At 38.0% G+C, this 17,913-nt stretch overlaps 1 protein-coding gene across 2 annotated transcripts; it reads right to left on the minus strand.

Annotated features, from left to right (window-relative positions):
• Positions 1-11,045: 11,045 nt before the first annotated feature.
• LOC108678985 lies at positions 11,046-17,273 on the minus strand. 2 transcript variants are annotated; one of them, XM_018167484.2, is made up of 4 exons: positions 17,225-17,273; positions 15,417-15,516; positions 13,973-14,073; positions 11,046-11,964 (listed from the first exon to the last, which is right to left on the minus strand). In XM_018167484.2, the coding sequence occupies exons 2-4, from the start codon at positions 15,488-15,490 to the stop codon at positions 11,774-11,776; spliced, it is 366 nt and encodes a 121-aa protein (XP_018022973.1). In that variant the 5' UTR covers positions 15,491-15,516; positions 17,225-17,273; the 3' UTR covers positions 11,046-11,773. The 2 variants fall into 2 exon arrangements, with proteins under 2 accessions (XP_018022973.1, XP_018022972.1); XM_018167483.2 differs by lacking the exon at positions 17,225-17,273 and having other exon boundaries at positions 15,417-15,589.
• Positions 17,274-17,913: the final 640 nt, after the last annotated feature.

The raw sequence follows: 17,913 nt of genomic DNA on the forward strand, positions 1-17,913 counted from the left end.
ATTACTCTCTGGGCTATTCGCTTCAGAATATGGTAGCGTAAAGCTCCTAATATTTAAAGCAAGATGATGTCAGGAGCTGATTACTGACGGCAGGGTTAATGCACGGCTGATTGGTAGTCGATCATCAGGAAATATGCTAGGCGTTTCTTTCAGGACTGAATTGGTGCACAAATTTGTGGTACAAGGCTGCGTTCCCGCACTCAGTAGACGACTGTCTGTGGTATAGCGAGGCTGTCTGTTTATGCTGGTCTTTAGCAACAATATGTCGACTAACGCCGCACTCGTTTGGAATCACTCTCTAGTAGAGGCAAGTTGGCCTTTATAGAGATAATGAAGCTTGTCTCTATAAAGATCAATGAATCTTATCTTTATAAAGATCAATATATCAACAAATCTTCGAAGCGCGCGGTCGCGAGCTACCGCGAGCAGAAATAAACGTGCACGGTAGTGAATGTCAGATGCTGCAGCAAGCGCTTGACACGTATTTCACCGCCCATATTGTGCCCCTAGTGTAAACGGGCCTGCAGACACATCCCGAAACAGATTGCAGCACATGAGCGATCAAGTGCGCTTAAAAAGTGGACACTTCGTCGATGTTACGAAGATGTTTCGGGGGCGTCTCATTCACGAGACTCAGACAACCCTAACACATCCGCATATTGGCAAGTTAGCGGAAACATAGATTTTACAGTTTGCACAGCGCTGATTGCACAGCTCTGATTGCTCAGTCTGCACAACGCCGATTGCTCAGTCTACACAACAACGCCGATTGCTCAGTCTGCACAACCGCCCACAACGCACATTGCTCAGTCTGCACAACGCACATTGCTCAGTCTGCACAATCGCCCATAACGCACATTGCTCACTCAGCACAGCAAAGATTGCTCAGTCTGCACAGAAAAGATTGCTCACTCTGCACAGTAAAGATTGGTCACTCTGTACACCAACGATTGTCCAGTTTGCACAGCTTAGACAAGCTAATGCCGTTAAAATAACACAGCATCGATTACTTTGTACACCAGGGTTGTCAGATGATCTAAAAATAGCCAAGTCGGCGCACTAACAAATCAGAATTTACCAGTGCATTTGGAAGTTTCGATGCAAAAAATTCAACTTTATTTTATTGGAAATTTGTAAAATACAAGAAGAAATTGCTACCGTTAAAGATTTGGCCGGCCGATGCAATCGAAAAAACAATAGCGGAATTTGACCGAAAAAAGACCTTTTCAATTCTACCGTGCACTCTGGTAGTAGCAAAGCAGAAACCGGTGTTTTCCGCAGTTCAGGAAGCGACGTCCTGGGATTCCCGATCCCTGCAAACGGATGCGACGCATCGACGCCCTCAATCTAACAAGCTGACAGTCCATTTCGCTATTGCTGCAGCAACCATTAAAATATATTCCACGCCAGTGCGCGTAAAAAAGATTGATATATTTGCTGAATGTTTGTTACTACATCGTTGTGGCTCTCAAGTTAAGGGGTAAATTAGTTTCTGGGGGAAAACCAGTGAGAACTCCACTGGGAGGATAACAAGTGAGAACTCCACTGGGAGGATAACCAGTGAGAACTCCAAGAACAAGGATGCTGGCCGAATCCCATCCCTAGGAGAGAATCCATCTGTCCAGTCTATAGTTCTGGAATGTTTGAGGCACCAAAGATCTTGATCTTTCGATCTTGAACTTTCCAGTTGAGGCTTTGAAATGGATAATAATAACGATTTATGCACATATTCACTGCGCCTTAACTGACCTTCAGTCGAGACGATGCAGGAGACTCCTACTGCAGTAACTGCACTGTAGCTTTTAGCTGATTAGTAAGGCTGTTTTTTTAGCGTGTGCCGCCTGTAGTATCAATCTAGTGCACTACTGAAAGAAACTCGAGTTAGCTTAATTATTTTTCCATACTCTACGCTTAAAAAAATTGTTAACAGGTCAGCAAAATGTTCTCGTTACTCAGGATTGAAGGGTACAACACGCCTCAATGTGCACATGCCATCACCGTCAGAGTTAGCACGTTACTTACGCGCACCGGACACAACGCTGACTTATATATCCTGGCAGTGACGGAAAGGCCATAACTTGACGATAACGTGACGATGAGGCCATTGAATTTGCAAGTCCTAGAATCAAATAGAACGTAGTAAATAAGGCCAGTGAAACAGCGTACGAAAAGTCCAGATTATTCTAGTTATTTCGGTAATACAGTTTGAAAATACAAAATCCTGCCTATTAAGAGTGAATTCCAGATTATTTGTGTTTCGAAAATAAATAACTTTAGTTTCTTCATAGTGTTGGACAGAGTAATTAAGCCGCGTAATTTAAAATATATTTTGGGGAACATTTTAGAAAATACATCAGAATTTTTTCAACCAACGTTGGGAGAGAACGCTTAATAATTTAATGCATTTTCGTTTACTTCGTGAAAAAAACTTAATTATAATTAACTTAACTTAAACAAGTATATTTTTGCGTCAAGTACCCCAAGGGAAGTAGGAAAATAGTGCAGCGGAAGCCGATATTCATGATGGGAATTACCCTAGAATAAAATTACTGCAACATAAGAACTATTCTTCTCGATAGCGATCGAGTATCGGAACACAGGGAGATTCCCCGAGAAATTAATCTATTTCCGAAGACACAACATGAAAAATCTTTGATGGAGCACTTATCATGTACTCCAGTTTATTGTAGAAGTCGTAGCAGAAACTAAACAACAGAAGTAATAAATTCTAAACTTCTATTGGACTTCTGCTAGTATCTACAGATAATGCAATTGTATTAATTATATTTTATGGTGTAATATTCTCCTAGATTTTGGTCAATACTTTCATATCAGTCAAAAAGCCTCGAAAATTTTAATTATATTAGTCATTCATGAATACCTTTACAAATTATAAAATAAATGAAATGTCGAATTACTTAGGTCGAATAATCAAGTATGCTACTTTTAAAACAATATATAGTAGAATGGAAGGAGCAGTTAAAACTGAATAAAAGAAGAGACATTGGAATATTGAAAGATTTAGGTATGGCCTTATGGGTCGATGCAGTACATGGAAAAACACATACATTGTGTGACCGTTACATACCAGAAAACAATTTGGCGTGCACAGGCAACGGAGACGCTCATATTTTTCCTTGACGTCACCGTGTAGAATATTGCTTTAGTACCCGCGGACTGGCATTCACTTCAATAGCTGTAGATAATCGTTCGTTTTTATGCGTACCTGGAAAAATAAATCAGTGAACGCTCGATCGAGACCGCGACGTGAAATTAATGTGTCGGAACATTGCGTTGAACTTTTGATCGTTGTTTCAGTTTTTCAATGTTTTTTGATCGTTGATCGTGTTTTTTTATCGTTGCAAGTTTCAGTTCATTTTTATTATGTATGAAATATTCGTTATCTTTCACTTCAGGATACAAATGCCTGGGAATTGTCGGTCTAATGCAGTTTCTCAGAGCCCGTAATCTGCAGTTATTACGAACCCGTCAATTCGGTGGAAATCCTCTTAATCAGTAGTAGTTTTATTTGAAAAATCTCTCTTTTTCTTAAAATTTAATACATATACTGATGCAATATTAATTTTGAAGTGCTTTCACTCATTATTTTTTCAATCGGTATTCCAATATCTTAATGGAAATTACATGGAGCATCTTCAACGCTGTAGCTATACACTCACGAACTTATCTAAGCCCGTTGTTATCAACTCAACATCCGTTCGCTTCCCAGCAGCACTGAACGAGCCCATAACCCTATAAGGTCTCAAAGCTAACTTGTATCCGATATGTTTTAAATATAGTCTCATTTAAATACGTATAGGAGTTAGAGGAATAATTTCTTACGATGCTTGCTTACAACCATCTGAAATTATTGAAAAATTAACCATCATCAAAATTAACAGCGCAAATCATCATTAACACAGTGAAACAGCATTCACAGTTGCACATCAACATTCACAGTTGCGCATCAATCACAAAATGCAGCAACATACAATGAGTGCGTCAACATTCATAGAGCCCGTCAACATCACCAGAGTACAACATTCTCACAATGCACTAACATTTACGCATTGCAACCAACAAAATTCGCAGAATGCATCAACACTAACTGAGTTCATCGACATCCACACACTTCACCACCCTCCACTCAATGCACCAACATACACACAATGCATAAACATTCACAAAGTGCATCAACATTCACAGAGTGCATCAACATATACAGAGTGCATCAACATATACAGAGTGCACCAACATTCAAAAAGTTCACCAACAAAGAGATTACTCTTGCCAGAACGGAAGCTCGCACAAGCTGCCGATACATTGACGCAGTAAGCGCTGTCTGCTTTCCGGTGGAAATAAATTGGTTGCTGTTGATCAATTGTAGCATTCCGAGGAAATGCGTGGATGTTGGATTTTCCCTCATCTCTATGCTTACGAGACAGATGATGAGTGCACAATACGCGTGGATGATGATATGTATTCATGGTTCTTCAATAACAGCCATGTGTGGTACACTGGGTTTGGATGACTGTACTTCTTAATCCAGTCCTTAGTTAGGAAGCATTAAATTCCATTCAGTTCAATTGAATTAAATAATGGATAATAATTGAAGTAATATGAACAATAATTTCTAATTAAAAACATTCAGCAGTTATTCAATTGCTATTTGAGAGTAAAAATAGATGATGATCATAATCAAGCTACAAAATGTCGAAAAATAAGTCGAAAGTTATTGATAACGTTGCGTTCGAGTTTGAATGGAATTACCCTAGTTAAAAATAGGATTATATACTCCTTTCATTGAAAGGCGTCTTGCAAAAATTTACCATATTTTCTTAACTTTGAAAGAAAGCGATTCAAGCACAACTTTGGATGCAATCTTTACGGCAGCAATTAATTTTAACAATTGAAAGTTGTTCCTAATAACCGAAATAGTAACATTAATATGGAATTAAATCAGGCTGCGCCCTATTATCCAATGAGCTTTAAATAAAGTTCAATGACTATTTTGAATAATGGGCCAAAATCATCACTCGATAAATTCACGAATTAAGAAGAACTGTACGCACGAAAAAGTTCCCATATCTGATAATTTCGAAGTAAAGCGTTCTTTTTGAAAGTATATTGTCGTCAACTCGTCATATTCGCCATTAGCATACAATTTTTCATAGGCCCACGAGAAATTATTATTAAATCGAGTAACAATTAATGTGTGCAAGCTCTGCTCAATCCTCGATTACTTATGGATTCAACCATTGCTATGAGATGAAACTAATGAATTGTGAAGCTATTAATTGTCATTTGTCCACAAATAATGAATTTCCTGCATGTGCATCAGAGTCATCAGGAAGACGAAGTGGACACTCGACCTCGCTTTAGTATTTTTCGCGTTCTGGAAATTTGCCATTTGAAATATTAGGAATATCGAGAATAAATCGATTAGGTTCCACCATATTTGAAACAAATTGTAACGCTAAGAGCCGAGGAAACCGAAAACAACAACACCGTGACACAACAGACCATTGCGTAACCTCCGCTGATCGTCTCAAAGCTAGAGACCGTCATTAGACGTCCGACCATCGTATAACTTACGGCGAACGAACTAGCGATTGATGTGAATTAAGGGGAGCGTCTGCCCCAAAAATTATCTCGGCTATTTACAGACGGATCACTTTGAAACTTGGTACACATATGTAAAATCAAAAAATAGACAGCTTTTATTCGTGTCAATTTTTCGAAAAAAATGAAAGAAAGCGTGAAATTCTTAGAAAACGGCCAAAAAAGGGGGTACTGTAGAAATCTATCTCCTCCTAGAATTTTCAAGCTACAACATCGAGACGCATATCATTCGATGCGTAAGGACCATATCTATCGATTCGTCGTAGCTTTTTCCGAATTTCGAATTTTTGTGGATGTGGGAGCATTTTTCCCAAAATTTTCGAAAATTTTTCGATTTTTCCCAATTTCCCTTCCCTTTTTTCAAAATATTTGCAAAACTATAACGAAATTGAAAAAAAACTACAACGAAACTCTAGATATTTTAATTGCAAATCGAATGGTATATGTCTCATTGTTGTAGCTTCAAAACTCTAGGAGGAGATAGGTTTTCCGTGACAATAAGTGTGAATGTTGAGGAGAGCGCGACAAAGTCCCGCGCGCACCACAATATGCGCTCAATGTAGCATAGATTCCAAACTAAACGTTTCTGGAGCTTGATTGCACTCAAGGATGATGGGAGCAACTCCATGCGTATCTCCCTACAAAGCCCGGAGGCACACTGAGTCAGACCTCACAAAAACACTATATTTGTAGTGGTGGACAGCGAATTATCTCGTATCTAATTACTGAAAGAACTCCCCCCCCGCCCACCTTTCATGAAGTGTCGTGTACGTGAAAATCGACGTACAGAGATGGTAGTGGTACCATTGGATAGGCCAGAATGTCAGCTTGAAGATGAGATTAAACACGTAACTGCAGCACAACTCAAGTAGACACAATATTTAAAGAGCTCAGCAGCTAATTAGTTCCTATCTAATTACTTAAAGAACTCCCCCACCCGCCCCCCTTTCATGAAATGTCGTGAAATCATAAATCAACGTAGAGAGATGGCGGCAGTGGTACCGTTGGATAGGGCAGAATGTCAGCTTTAAAATTAGTATAAAAACCGAAAAAGTAAAAATTTTCAATTTTAGGGTAGACGCTCCCCTTAAGGTTCATCATAAAACACTATCAATGTAGGAAACACAAAAATGATCCGGCTGTAAGGAGAAATGATATAAAAGTTATAATTCATTTTCAAATGTAAATACTACTTGTCGCTAAAATAACTTTATAAGCAATAATTCACTTTGTAGCGAAAATTATTCCTGATGCTGACAAGCTGTTCTCAGTTCGAGTTATGAGACCATTTTTATCGTAATCAAGATCAAGTCTGCAGTTTGACATAAGGCATCTTCGGCTTAACTTGGGAAAATAAAGATGTTTTTCCAATTTCTTCGGTCTAAGTATTGAACTCTGCATAAATAGCAGATCGCTAGAAGTTATATAAAAATAAATGCAAATAAAACAATTATAAACAGTTCAAATCATTCCAGCTATCGAACAAAAGTAATTAGTACCGGGTGGCAGTTCCTATATACACTCGAGTACTTACTCTAATAAGAGGTTCTGATGCAATTAACGATCCAAAAATACTATGAGTTGGATTGAAGTTTACTATTGTCGTGTTCAATGTGGTGGCGTACACATTTAGACAAATCTATTTTTACATTTAAATCTAATTCTAATTATTTTCATTTATCAATTCTGAATCTTGAACGTAGACACTACAGACCAATTAAACTATTTTGCCCAGTTGTTATCGAAGGTCTTTGAGCATCTGAACGTAGTTGTTGTTGTTGTGGTTCCCCGGTCTCATTTTTACAAGAGACCCTCTGAACGAAGTAAATTAAGGTGATGAGGATTTGAGATGTAATATGGTAGTGGCTTCTATTAAATTTTTCATAATCAAACAACATTGCTACATTTTTATTTCATCTGCGGAGAATTTTATTTAGCAAATATTTAGAATTAGCCAATTGCAATAGTTTCAGTTTCAGTATTTGGATTGGCTTTCAGTTACTTCATCTTTAAGGTGATGAAAAATTCATAAAAAGTAATTTAAATGAAGTTCAACGATTAATTTTAGTTAGTCTAGTAATTAATTAGTTTGGCCCAACGAATGAGCCAACATTATAATTTGATAAATTCACGAATTAGATAAAAGATCGATAAATATGAGGATATAAAGACATCCGTTCGTGAAGAAACAATTTTACTGGTACGATCATTTCACTGCGAAAGCTAGAATAAAAACTTTAAAGTAAACCAACACTTAATGCAGCAGTCTTACAGTGGTTATAAATTGGAGCGCATAGGCCGGACGGGCATATGGATTCAAGCTCGTCGGACAAGCATGGATTTTGTGCAATGCTTTATCGGTGGGTGGGAACAAAGAGGGTGTAAGTCGTTGGTCGATTAGCACAGTGTTTACTGTGCCCATCCGAAGAAGATCTCGACCGTAAAATACGGCCTATGTGACATATACACATACAAATTAAAACTTTATTACACATTCACACTCTTTCAGAAATATACACACACACATCCACCTCATAACTCTGCAGGCCATGATCTTCAATAATAAGGAAACTAGGTCTGAAAATTTATATTTTTGGAGCACCTGAAGACGCGAGAGTGAGGGACCTCATATTTAGGGACTTTCATGACATAGAACTTTCGAATGTGGGTACGAATTTGTGGGATCTGTGGATGTGTTCCCGTATAGGATATGGGACGTGAGGATAAGATGCTTAAGGACGAAGGAAATAATAATGAAAAAAATCAGACCGCGTTACATGAGAGAATGTCGTTACAATGATTTTGTGCAAGAGGAAGCACGACACGAGAATGAGGGCGCGCGATTTAATGATACTTGTGTTGCTCACGCAGAATTTCTGAGGGAACATAATACATTGAAGTATTTGCAATCCCTGTTCAGAGAAACAAATTTTTTCAGAAATGAAACTTTAGAACACGAGGCAATCATATTTATTCACAACAAGATCATGAAGACACGAACAAAGGTTGCCAAGTGGGTTACTGTCGCCAAGAAAAAATGGCCTTTGCGAGCGAGATGACCTCATTGGCTTACACCTTTGAGATAACAAAGATTGTAAGTAGAAGATGGTGCCTGGTATTAGAATGATGGTACCCTTAATTAAGTACCCAAGTACGAACTGATTCCTGGAGGGCAAAAGGAAGGCTCGCGTGCGTGTGGAAGTGAGCGAAATTCTTCCAACCATTTGTTCAGAGAAAACTGGAACCTGATGAGACCAGTGAGTTTATCCAGCGCTCTGCAATGGAACCCCAAAAACAAAGTGCAACTATTTAAAAGATTTTTGTAAATGTACCATCCTAACAAAGACCTGATGCCCATCTATAGTACTTAATGTCGAAATGAACATTGCTCAGTTGGAAAGTCATGTGATAGCGCCACCAGCTGCGGAACTTGAGAATGAAGTCGCCACAAAAAAGATGGAATGATAAATGAAAATTAGATTCAAATCGGGGAATGTTCTACCAGCTCAAAACTCTACAACTGAGCAATCCTCAACACGTTTTCTTCTCAGAGTGACATCGATGTATCGTCTTCTTCATCATTAAAAAAATTAACACAGCACTAAGGCAAACAATCAACTGAAGTTTGTCCTGCATTGCGCCTGTTTGATGACGATCCTCGGAAAACTGGATGGATGGATGATCAATAATAATGCTGAACTACCCAGTCGGCCGTCAAAAGATATGAATTCAACCATTAGTTGCTGCAGGAGACTCGGATGGAGCAGTTGTAGCAACAGCCACACATTCTTCGATTTATTTATCCAGTAAAGAAATGGTCCATATTCGATGCTCAGCACCTTCAACAACATTCGATGTGGTGGCCAGTAATAAACCCAATTCATACCAGCATTCTGATCCATCTTATACCTAAACTCTGTGTAATTTGACATCATCAGCTAACGTTTCTTACACTCTCAATTTATCAGCACGTTGCTTTAATGCCTATTATTTCGATTTTTCAAATAAATTTGTATGGATTATATTCAATTACCAGGTTACTTTTAGAGAGTTACTTGTAGGCTATAATCTATAAGTGAGTTGAAGGTGTGCATGGCTGCCGGAGCACGGAGCCGGAGGTCGTGTGTAAACTTTGAAAAGTTTCTTCGCTTCAAATATTTTAGATTTTCTTCCTGTTCGATTCATACGGAAATTTTGCGAATCACCGTCCTTTTTCCATGATAATGATAATCTTGTTGATCACATATCGGGAGCCACTTTTTGGCGCAGCGATGGTGCAACAAATGATGATCCGCTAAAATATGTAATTAAGGTATTAATAACAATAATTAATAATTCTGACCCACTTAACATCGATCGGCTCATCTGTAATTTAGCAAAGAGATGAAATAATTTGGGACTAAGTATTAAGAACAAGTACCCATTCATGCAACATGCATGCATGCATTGCAACAGGTTGGTGTGGCGGCCTTAACAGCGGACAATGTTTTAGGCCAAACTGCAGCTTATTTCCATTTTTAGATCAATTTAGATTTGTCTCCTGATTCTTCATAGTTAATGAGGTTTCCTCTCGCTGAAGTTGGATTTTAACAATCGATAAATAATTAAGGAATAATAATTAAGGGTCTACCCAGTTGAAGTTCGGAGACGAGTTCTGCGCTGCTCACAGCAGGAGAACAGTTTAGTAGCAGCATATATGGATGTGCTTGATCAGCTGGCTGTCATTATTTTAGAACATTCTGTAGGCTCTTTCATCGTGACAACAACGCGTTCAGTCAGTTATTAACAAGTTCAAAATACTTGTACGTTAGGCTTGAAAGCTAACCATGAACAAATGTTGGCGGTCAAGACTAATGTAAATAAATTAGGCGAATTTAAATAATTAAATGCTCAGATATTAATTATTTAAGGATGGAATTATTCACTGACGAGCTCGTCTATCTACATAATATCTCAACCCGTGATTTACTTCACTTTTGTGAAAGTTTAAAATGCTAAAATCCATGAAATATAATATCATGATCTCAGAATTCTATGTGTAAAAAATGAGTGCTTTGACGGTATTGACAGAAATATATCGCTCAGAACGAATGAATGTTTAAAATTTTGATTATCCAAATAGTGTAAGTAATATGCACACAATTCAGCAGTCTTCATACAGAAGGTACGAAATCATGCTTCTGAATTACGCCCAATGAATGAATAGCATCTGATCGTCAAAGTTTCAAAATGAGTTTCGTATCTGTTGGTTCGCCTATATTATATATATATGCGCAGATACCAGAAATTTAGCGGTTAATCAAATATTCACAGATGAATTGGAATACATATGTATATTTCTTTGCCTTAAAGGCGGCAACCTATGTTCATTATACAGTTTTTAAGTTAATAATATTTTTACCTACGCCTAGGTGGTAATAAATATTTGTAAAAATTCTATAATTTACCATTCCAAACATGATATTTTAATTTAAGGTTTGAAGTCTCCTAATCACGAATAGCAGTGATGGAGAAAGATCTCACGGAATGAAAACGCACCGATAAAAAATTAACGTTTTTGTACTCACAGTGAGGCAGAATTAACCATTATCTTAACACTTTACTCCAATTTACATTCACTCTAATTTTTTTCACTCCAATTTACAATGGCGATTTTGAGTTTTAATCCAAGATTTCGAGTTTCCATATCTTATTCTTTTACCCCCATCCCTACCGATTAATTCGAAGATTATTTTGGTAATTCTGTGATTTTAATCTATCTTAATTGGGTGCTGTTGAATTTTTGTGCTTATGTGTCCGAGTTTACACGCGGATCTGAGTGGGTAAATGTCGATAAAAGGCTTGGGTCCATAGCAAGCATATGTGGGACCAAGCATTTAGAACATGAAAGTGTGGGCTCAGAGAATATTTGAACGAGTTCAAAACAAGAGAGTGTGGTTCATAGCATGCAGTTGTAGACTCAGAGAATGAGGGCATTAGTTCAGTGCAAATTGATGTTGATTCAGTGCGTTCAGATGTAGATTCATAGCACGTTGGTTAAGAAATTTGGAAATAAGGTCAGAGCATATAGATTTTCAGTAGATATACGCGTAGACGATTTTGGGTTAAAACACTTAGATATTCAGTACATATATGCGTAGACTCAATGGATTCAGAGCATATAGGTATTGGTAAGAGCAGGCCGACAGAAACACCACTGCAGCAGCAGCACGCCGATGATCGTCCCTCCCACGCCCATAAGCACGGGACCCACCACCACCAGAGGCGTGTTGTAGCCGAACAAAGACGTCGTCTTGATCACCGACCCCATCGAGTACGCGTAGTACGGCAGCGTGCAATTCACTGCGAAATACAACAAACTTCAGTAAATGGAGATACAAATTACTGGAAGAAAGTATTGTGAAAAGTGTTTGAAAATTTATTAAAGAAGATGAAGACCATGCAACGGTGTCCTTTCGTGCTGCGTTATGAAAACGTTTAGTCCTTAACCGAAAGTTACAATCTATAAGGCTATTTAAAATTAGACACTTTCCTAGTTCAAGTTGAGGTATAAGTTGTTAAAAATGTGCCTTTATTCTTAAGAAAGTTACAGTTACAGATCAAATTCATTGATTTAATATGCAGTTGGGAATTTGGAGCCATGTTCATATATTTCAATTAATGTTAAATGTATTAATCGCGGCAACCCTGCTACCACTTTGACTATTCATTTCTAAATTGCTGCAAAGAACCATTTACCCGGCCACAACGTCACGATAATACGTCTGCGTCTAAACAGTCAATCTCCAGCAACAGATGGTGCGGTCAACAAGTGCCTTCATGCAGTCACCTTCAATTTTCAAGCTCTACTCGTTTGCCACCTAACATCTTGGCCAGTCCCTATGAAGAGATAGGGAGTTCGGTGGAGTGACTGGCGGCGGGATGGCGGGGCCTTCTACGTTGCTACCTTCGGCGCTACCGTCTTTGACGTCTACCGTTCGGACTAACGGCGATGGAAGTTTGACGCGGCGACGTTCAACACACGGCAAAGATCCTATGGACGTCTGAGGTGGGTGGCAGGTGATTGTCGCGCATTACCTTGTTACCTTTAGAGTCCCATCAGGCATCAATTCCTTCACTTGCTCCTAAGAACCTTCATTTTACCGGAGGATTTGAAGAATGGTAAATCCAAATTCCCATATGAATATTACCAAATTTATATTACCTAATTCGTACTATTACCAAATTTGTGTTATTCCCTAATTATTAATGTTACCTAATTCTTAATGTCACCTAAATCTTACCATTACCTAATATATTACCTAGCTCGAACTATTACCTAAAATGTCATTTACCGTGTAGCTATTACCTAGAATATTCAAATTTCTACCATAACATTTTACCAACTAGCTACAGTGCTTTAGCTCTTTATTACCTTACCTTAAAACTTTACTTTACCAGCGAGCACTGAGCTTATTACCCAGTACCATTACCTCGAGTAAAATTTTCTCACCTAAGATATTAAACTGTTACCATTATCCCATATACCTGTGTCTTTACCTAGGAATATTTTCTAATACCAACTATGTTTAATATCCGGGTTTAAAATTCTTTCCAATTCAAGTTGTTTTGCGTCTCTCATAATTTTGTTATTTGACAGTTTCACTTCATCCTCCTTTTCGGAACCGCGGGTGGCGGATGGTCGGGGGGAGCGCCACCGACGGGCTTAACCCGTTGTCTTCTCCGACCGCCAGTTTCGCAACAGTTTCATTTATCCGTATAAATAAAATATTCTTTGAATTGAAGCTTAATTTATTCCCCACTCGCCATAGTTTTCGAAAGACACTTTCCTAGTTCAAGTTGAGGTATAAGTTGTCACGGATTTGGCAACTCACACATGGGGTTCATTTAATTGATAACTTATTGGTCAAGATTTGAGATTGAAGGTCCTACAAAAAAGTGACTCATCCAACGTGTAATGAATGGTTTGTAGCTACAGCACTAAGAGATCACAGCTGGATTATGCAGCAGCCGTAGAACTTTAGGCAATAAAGTGAACTCTCATCTCTATGCCAGCTTCAATTTTTGAAACGACATCACATGCTCAATATAGCCAGTCCTACTTCCGTCAGATCTCCCTGCTTTTTCTTGTGTATAATTGCTACTAACCGGGTGTTAATCATGGCATCGCACTTAACCGCTTGTTAAACACCTATTTCACAAGCATTAGATTTGTTTTTGCAAGCAAATGTGGATGTTCTATGCACTTCTCCTAATAGTCTGTGATTCTGTTAACACCTATATAAGCGTTTGTCGTGTATTAAGGCGAATAAATGATTCACCAACACACATAATTCAGCAGTGTACATACCCCCTCTGTCGTAGGTTCTGTACGACACACCGGTGAGTATGGCGCCCACGGTGTAGATGAGGATGGATACCACAGTGCCGAATATGATTACCACGCGGTAACTGGGGAAATATGTTTGATGAGAAAAACATCGTGAAAAATTTTAAAAACATTCATAGTTATTGTACGCTACAACTATGGAACGCCGTTACACGATATAAAATCGTTAACGGTTTTTAAATCCCGGGGTCCGGTTATTGTCGATTGTTCCTACTCCTGATCAAGATTACATAATCATGTTACGAAAAGTTATTAATAAATCATAATGTAATTACATATATTTTATGACAAGAGGCTCTTACGTACCGATCATCGGCAATGTAGCGCTTAGCCAAGCATCCGTCAATATTAAACATGTTCTAAAATTTTCAACTTTTTTGAACGTTTGTGTCAGACGTTGCAATATGATTGTTCTCATTTAATTTTCCAAGTCGTAGTATATCGTATAAAATTGGATTACTCTACTAAACAGTGTTATACCGTACAGGTCGTTGAAATTTCAACTCCAAAATAGTCGATACTTTGGCAATTTGATATCGTAATCAGAATAAACGACCGTTAACGCGACTAAATCGCCCTTCAAAAGCTGGACGGGAAATGGAAAAAACACAACTCGCTACTCACTGCCGTGAGTGACAGAGAGCGAATTTTCTCGTCGACGTGAAGTCACGGACGGACAGACAGACGGACGGACAGACGGACATGGCGAGCACAATAGCGCACTTTTTCCATAAATGAGAAAATGAGCTAATAACTAAAATGTTTCATTTATATTGTCTTGATACTTCTTACAAAAAAAGTTTTTCTGCAGTTTTCTTTAATTTAATTTTAGTCGCGGTTTAATTCCATAGTAAGCCGCTATTTAGTAAAATAATTCAAGCACGTCAAATTATAAGAACAAACTTGAAGTACGTTAGTCAAGAACATGCATTTACTAAATTAAGCGAGTGGATTGATGCCGCTCTACGATTGCTAAATTATCATGGGAAACAACACTATTTTATAAATCTTATTTTCCCCAGAATTGTTTTACATGTACCATGAGAATGATCGCACGTCTAATTTCCTTGAATTAAATGTTAATAACATTGATACAAGCATCTAATAACCATATATTCATTTTTAACACACTTGTTAAATTTTGAAAATAAATTTATACAAATGGAATTACTGTCTTCTACAGAAATACGTCATGAAAAATATAAAAATCACTCTGAATCGGACTCTTCAAAGTCTTGAAAACAGTTTTAAAGTAGAAACCCAAGTCTTGTTCGCCGTAGAAACCCAATGAGGAGTTCATACACCCGCATGCGCATGTAGAGGCGTGTTTAATCTGAGCCCCTCAGGTTTAAAGAAATTTTTTTAGAGAAAACGCCAGTAATAATATTGAGAAGTCGTCACTCACCCACACCAAGCAGGCTTCATTTTGACGTCAGCTCCGTCTGCGTTGACGTTGTATTTCTTTCCTGGGGAGGGCATTTTTTGCGGCGTTGAAACTTTATTGTCTGAAAGAAAACGTTTGAAACTTGAAATTTCCTAACTCCTGGAAAACGGCATGGTCATAATAATGATATTATAGATTTAATTTTAGAGCTAGGAAAGAAAAATTGAATATGCGTTTATGTACAGGTAGGGTGATTCATGGAATTTTCCTGTTTTGTATTTCGCGCCAAGCAGTTAGATGTTATAGGAAAAGGGCTTGAAGTATTTCTTATGAGAGACTTGATTATAAAGTTTTGCGTCCCACCTAGTCAATCGCAAAAATGCATTGGACAAGTGAGCAGCGTGCGTTTGCTGTCGAGACATAATTTTCTGATGACCGTCCCATTAATACTACTCAACGAGCATTAAGTACTCGGTTGATTGCTCGGGTGGTTCCGTACTCGTGTGATTTTTTTAATGGAGTTATCTTGAATCTCTAGTTTACAATGACTGTCCAAGGACCCAACCTCATTTGAAGAACAACATACGCCAAGCCATCGCCAACATACCCGTCATTATGCTTCGCTCAGTGAGTTGAAGGGAACTTCAAAAATGCATTCATTCATCATTCAAAGAAATGAATGCATTGACAATAGGGGCCTTCATTTGTCCGATGTCGTCTTTAAAACTGAGTGATACAAAAATTCAGGTATGTCAACTCCAATAAAATTTATATTGTAATGATATTTTTACTAGGTTTTTTATTGAGCTTTAAAATTAGGAAGTTTCCGTGAATCACCCTGTACATCAGTTTGGTTAACGACTGAAGAACTAAAAAAATAGAAAGAAAAAGCCTTGTGAGTTCAGTTTGCTCTGCTGATTCATACTGAATTTACTATGAAGTCACTGATGATGATTATCATTAAAACTATTTTACAAAAGGTTTGACGATGATTAAAAGTGGGTACTACCTATTCGTTAGAGCTTTACATTCCGAATTTTCCTGGAAGCCGTAAAATGTGATTTACTTAAATAATTTGCATTGATGTTAAAAAAAGATTATCCAAAGTAACAGACACGACATACGATGCTGATTCAACAATCTGGAAGCAATAACAACGCCCAGTAAATTGATTATATCTCAATTATAAGCGTTCAACAGGCCATGCTGGTCAAAAACACTACGGTAGTAGTCAAGAAATAAAAGCCAAATTCATACAAGAGAGAATAAAACAGCAATACCGAATAAACGAGCCTGAGGACATGAAAACTTATCAATTAGCGATTTCAGGCGGAAATGAACTGAAGGAATGAATAAATGGCCTTGTGATGAAAACACTGAATTCGTACGATGATACTGTGATGCACTGGTGCCCAAACTGCTGGGCGCGAGGATCTTTGCATAGTACGCTATGTGGTTTACCTACAATTCTTGGGTTTTAGACAATTTTTACTTTGTTTGTATCAGAAGAATGTTTGCGGCGTGACAGTGGCAGTCTGACAATGATTTTCAGATGTTACAACACTCCCACTCATTATGTAGATCGTTATTATATCGTATGCGGCAATTGTTCGCACATTTTGTGAGAATAAATGCATGTAATCATGCAATAATTGGTTGAAATGTAGCATTAGTGACCCGTGGTTGGTGCTGTTGCGCGGCGAATATAGTGAATATTTAAGCGGCACTCGCTGGCTAAAGTTTGAAAACCGTTTCTGTAAACCATTCACAGTTTCACAATCGATACACCACTGCTTGAATACTCCGAGAATGTAAATAATTTTGCATACCCCACAAATTTCATGCGTAGTACGTGTTTGAGAAGTACATATAGTGACTGTCGAGCATATACGGTGTCTTGAGCTGCATCGCAGGATATCTACAGAGGATGTGGCCGCCGGGATGTGTCTTGAGATAAGGCTGGTCTTTTCCACTCTTCTCAAGACATTGTGCTGTGGAAATTTGTGTGGTTTTTGTACAAATATTCGGGCTGAAAATCATGTATTCAAGAAGCCATTACTACTTGTGATAGATTTTATTGCCCGGGTCAAGGTAGAATTTGTGTTTACACGTCCCATGTGCCAATTGATTGATCTTATCCAGTTTCTGTTAGCAAATACTAATATTTTTTTGCTCACTCTAAAGATCTCTATTATTTGAGTGTTTTCATTCCCGAATCATTACTTAATACTGTCCAGTTTCTGGTTGCAAACCCTTTTATTATGTTGACTATATGTTCACACTGATCATATACACGCTCTGGGGCTCCAGTTCGTGATCAGGCTTTGTATTTTCATGCCAGCCAACTCTCTTTGTTATCAAGTCAAGCAACAATCATATATTGTCTTTCAATGTTTTCTATAATATTATGTGGATTCTGTGTTCAGCCACGATGGTTTTGCCTCTAGCACAAGCTGTGAACCCATGAAAAGCCATATTGTTTCTTTGCGTACACATAATATGTGTAATTCAGTCGTTG

The sequence above is a fragment of the Hyalella azteca genome, unplaced genomic scaffold (assembly GCF_000764305.2).
Source record: "Hyalella azteca isolate HAZT.00-mixed unplaced genomic scaffold, Hazt_2.0.2 contig1623, whole genome shotgun sequence".
NCBI lineage: Eukaryota > Metazoa > Arthropoda > Malacostraca > Amphipoda > Hyalellidae > Hyalella > Hyalella azteca.